This window comes from Austrofundulus limnaeus, unplaced genomic scaffold (genome assembly GCF_001266775.1).
Source record: "Austrofundulus limnaeus strain Quisiro unplaced genomic scaffold, Austrofundulus_limnaeus-1.0 Scaffold1722, whole genome shotgun sequence".
Lineage (NCBI taxonomy): Eukaryota > Metazoa > Chordata > Actinopteri > Cyprinodontiformes > Rivulidae > Austrofundulus > Austrofundulus limnaeus.
Window position 1 is genome coordinate 31,861 of NW_013954124.1, and position 3,147 is coordinate 35,007.

Consider the following 3,147-nt stretch of genomic DNA (forward strand, 5'->3'; position numbering starts at 1 on the left):
TGCATATAGCTGAATAAAACAACCTCTCTCTTGCCTCTTACACATAAACAAACACCTTAACCTTATTATGTGGGGGGGGTGGTGTGTGTGTGCAAGAATGTTAGGTAGTAAAAATAAATAAATAACTGAAAGACAGAAAGAAAATCTGTTTGATCATAAAATAAAAATAAAGTTGTATTGAGTATGACAATTCTTGTTACCTCCTCCAAGGAGGTTATGTTTTCTGTCTGTCTGTTGACAAAATTACTCAAAAACTGTCCATCTAACCAAGTTTTAAAACCTTATATCAGCCAAAAAGTCTTTTTGATCTTGTTTTCAGACTGATTTACTAAACGAGAACTGATTGTGTAAGAATAATCATCTTGTTTTCAGAATGTGTAAGATTATTTGTCTTGTTAGTCTGAAAATTTGACTCAAATTAAGTCAAAATTTTCTGCCAGTTGAGTAAGAAAATTTTACTTGGTAAGATTCATGAAATACTTGATTTGACTCATTTTTTCTTATTTCAAGAATCTTACCAAGTAAAATTTTCTTACTCCACTGGCAGAAAATTTTGTCTTAATCTGAGTCAAATTTTCAGACTAACAAGACAAATAATCTTACACATTCTGAAAACAAGATGATTATTCTTACACAATCAGTTCTTGTTTAGTAAATCAGTCTGAAAACAAGATCAAAAAGACTTTTTGGCTGATATAAGATTTAAAACTTGGTAAGATGGACAGTTTTTTGCAGTACAGCTCTGAAATCTGTTTGATTTCTACGCCCTGACCCGAGAACTTACAGAACATTTTGTCATTTTCTCTGCTCTAACTGGAACCCAAACCCAGATCCTGGTCCAACACAAAATCTTTCTAATAAACAGATGGACGGATTAACGAGGACTAAACCAACAGAACCAGAGAAGCTTGAAACAGAACTGAACTCATGTTGGCTCTAAGACCACGTTTAACTCAAAGCATTTAACATAAAAAACAAGGAAACTCAAACTGGACCCAGAATCAGAATTAAGTGAAACCAAACCTGCAACCAGAGAATCTTTAACACTGAAATATTTTTGCTAAATAAAATAAAAATTTGCAAAATAGTCAAAAAAAATATGAAATTAGCAAAAAACGTAGCAGAAAAAGCAGCTGAAATAATCACAAAAGTGAATTTTGCTATAAAAAGCTAAAGTTAGCTGAAAGCTCATAGTAGCACTAAAAATAAAAATAAATTTGCTGAAAAGCTGAAAAAAACTTTAAAAAGGGGGGAGAGCTAAAAGAAGCTAAAAATTTGTGCAAAAAAAAGTTTTAAAAAAAGGCAGAACAAAAGGTGAAAAATGCAGTTTAACTATTTTGAAGAATTGCAAGGATGTTGAAAACAACTAATATGTGGTGTTGTTTATAAAGTTACACAGTCAAAAATTACCACCAATGTTTTTGTTTTATTTAGTCTTTTATAAGAAAAAAAGAGCAGATTTATTTTTCAAAGTCAGTTTTTCACCATATGATTCATTCATTTATAAATGTCATAGTTTATAAACTAAATATTTAACTTACAAATTAAATATTTAGTTAACAAGCTAAATATTTAACTTGTGACTTAAATAATTAGTTTTAAGCTAAATATTTAGCTTGAAACTTAAATATTTAGCTAGCCACCTAAATATTTAACTTCAATATTTAGGTAGCTAGCTAAATATTTAAGTTTCAAGTTAAATGTTTATCTCAAAACTAAATATTTAAGTCACAAGTTAAATATTTAGCTTGTAAACTAAATATTTAATTTGTTAGTTAAATGTTTAGTTTATAAACTATGACATTTATAAATGTATGAATCATATGGTGAAAAACTGACTTTGAAAAATAAATCTGTTATTTTTTTCTTATAAAAGTCTAAATAAAACAAAAATATTGGTGGTAATTTTTGACTGTGTAACTTTACAAATGGCACCACATACAGCTAAAGTTATTTTACAGGAAAAAAAGGGGAAATATCTCAAAAAGTGTTTGTTGCTGAAATGCCTAAAGTTGTAGCCTTAAATGCCTTGAAGGAGCTAAAAGTTTTGATTCATGAATTGTAGAATTAGCTCAAAAAATGAGATGCTGAAAACAGAAGAAAAAATGATTCATCTGAATAAAACTAAATGGATGTAAAGTGACACTGAGGTGCGTTTGTTTTCTGTCAGCAGCTGTTTTTTTTATCTTACTGTGTAAAAAAAACATCTGGCCCACGTCTGGTTCGTGTGTCGCACCTTTTCTTTCTCCACGAAGTCCACGTAGGCGGTGCGTTCGATCTCGACGGGCTGGCCCTGCCGGTCGTACAGCGCCAGGACAAAGTGGAAGAAGTTGGACTTCCTCAAGTTGGACGGAGGCTGCTTCTCAAAGTGGGCTCGAGCCAAGCCCACCCCGCTGAAAAGACACCGAGGGACTCGTGAGCAGAGAATCCACTGAGGAGGTCGTGACCTCTGCTGAACCCTCTTCAAAACAACACAACAGGCTCTGAGTTACAACAAATCATTTATCACTGAGAGAAAAATCAGACGTTAAATCTGAGTTTAGTTTTCTCCTTCTGGATGTTTGGGTCTAATTTTTCCTTCCATCCTAAAAATAAACAGTTAATAAACTGTCATCTAAAATCTGTCTGTAAATCTAATTTCTCTGTTCTAAACATGAAAACATTTGAATAAACGATAAATTTCCTTCAAACAAAATGAAAAGCTTCAGTTTGTGTAAAAACTTGATAGTTTTGATGAAAAGGAGGTTTTTTTTTCCTGCAGAGCGTAAAACATACGCTCCTTGTTTCACACATCAGGTTTGTTTCTGAAACAAAAAACTAAATGTTGTTTCTGAGCCTCAAATCAGGAACAAAAGGCTGAACAAAGCTTCGTTTGGACAGCAGCTTCAGGCCAAATGAAACAGAAACAAAGTTCACCCTGAGCGCGGACTCGCAGGCTGCAGTCACGACTGATTAATATTCATGGAGGAGAAGTCAAACTACAGCTTCGACCTCCACTGGAAATCTGCTGCTCCTGCGAGCCGCAGCTTTGACTCTGTGAATCCTCCGACAATAAATCTAAATATGTTTGAATTATTCTGACAAATCAGCGCAATTTTTATTAAACTATATTTTAATAACTGCTCTTAAATTATTATCATCTGATGC

At 32.9% G+C, this 3,147-nt stretch overlaps 1 protein-coding gene across 1 annotated transcript in view; it reads right to left on the minus strand.

Annotated features, from left to right (window-relative positions):
- Window positions 1-3,147, minus strand: part of LOC106536185 (transcription factor COE3) — a gene marked incomplete in the record, with an annotated part of 38,767 nt that overhangs the window by 30,677 nt on the left and 4,943 nt on the right. Inside the window, 1 exon segment of the mRNA XM_014033393.1 lies at window positions 2,237-2,393. Within this exon segment, the coding sequence (XP_013888847.1) occupies window positions 2,237-2,393 (157 nt within the window).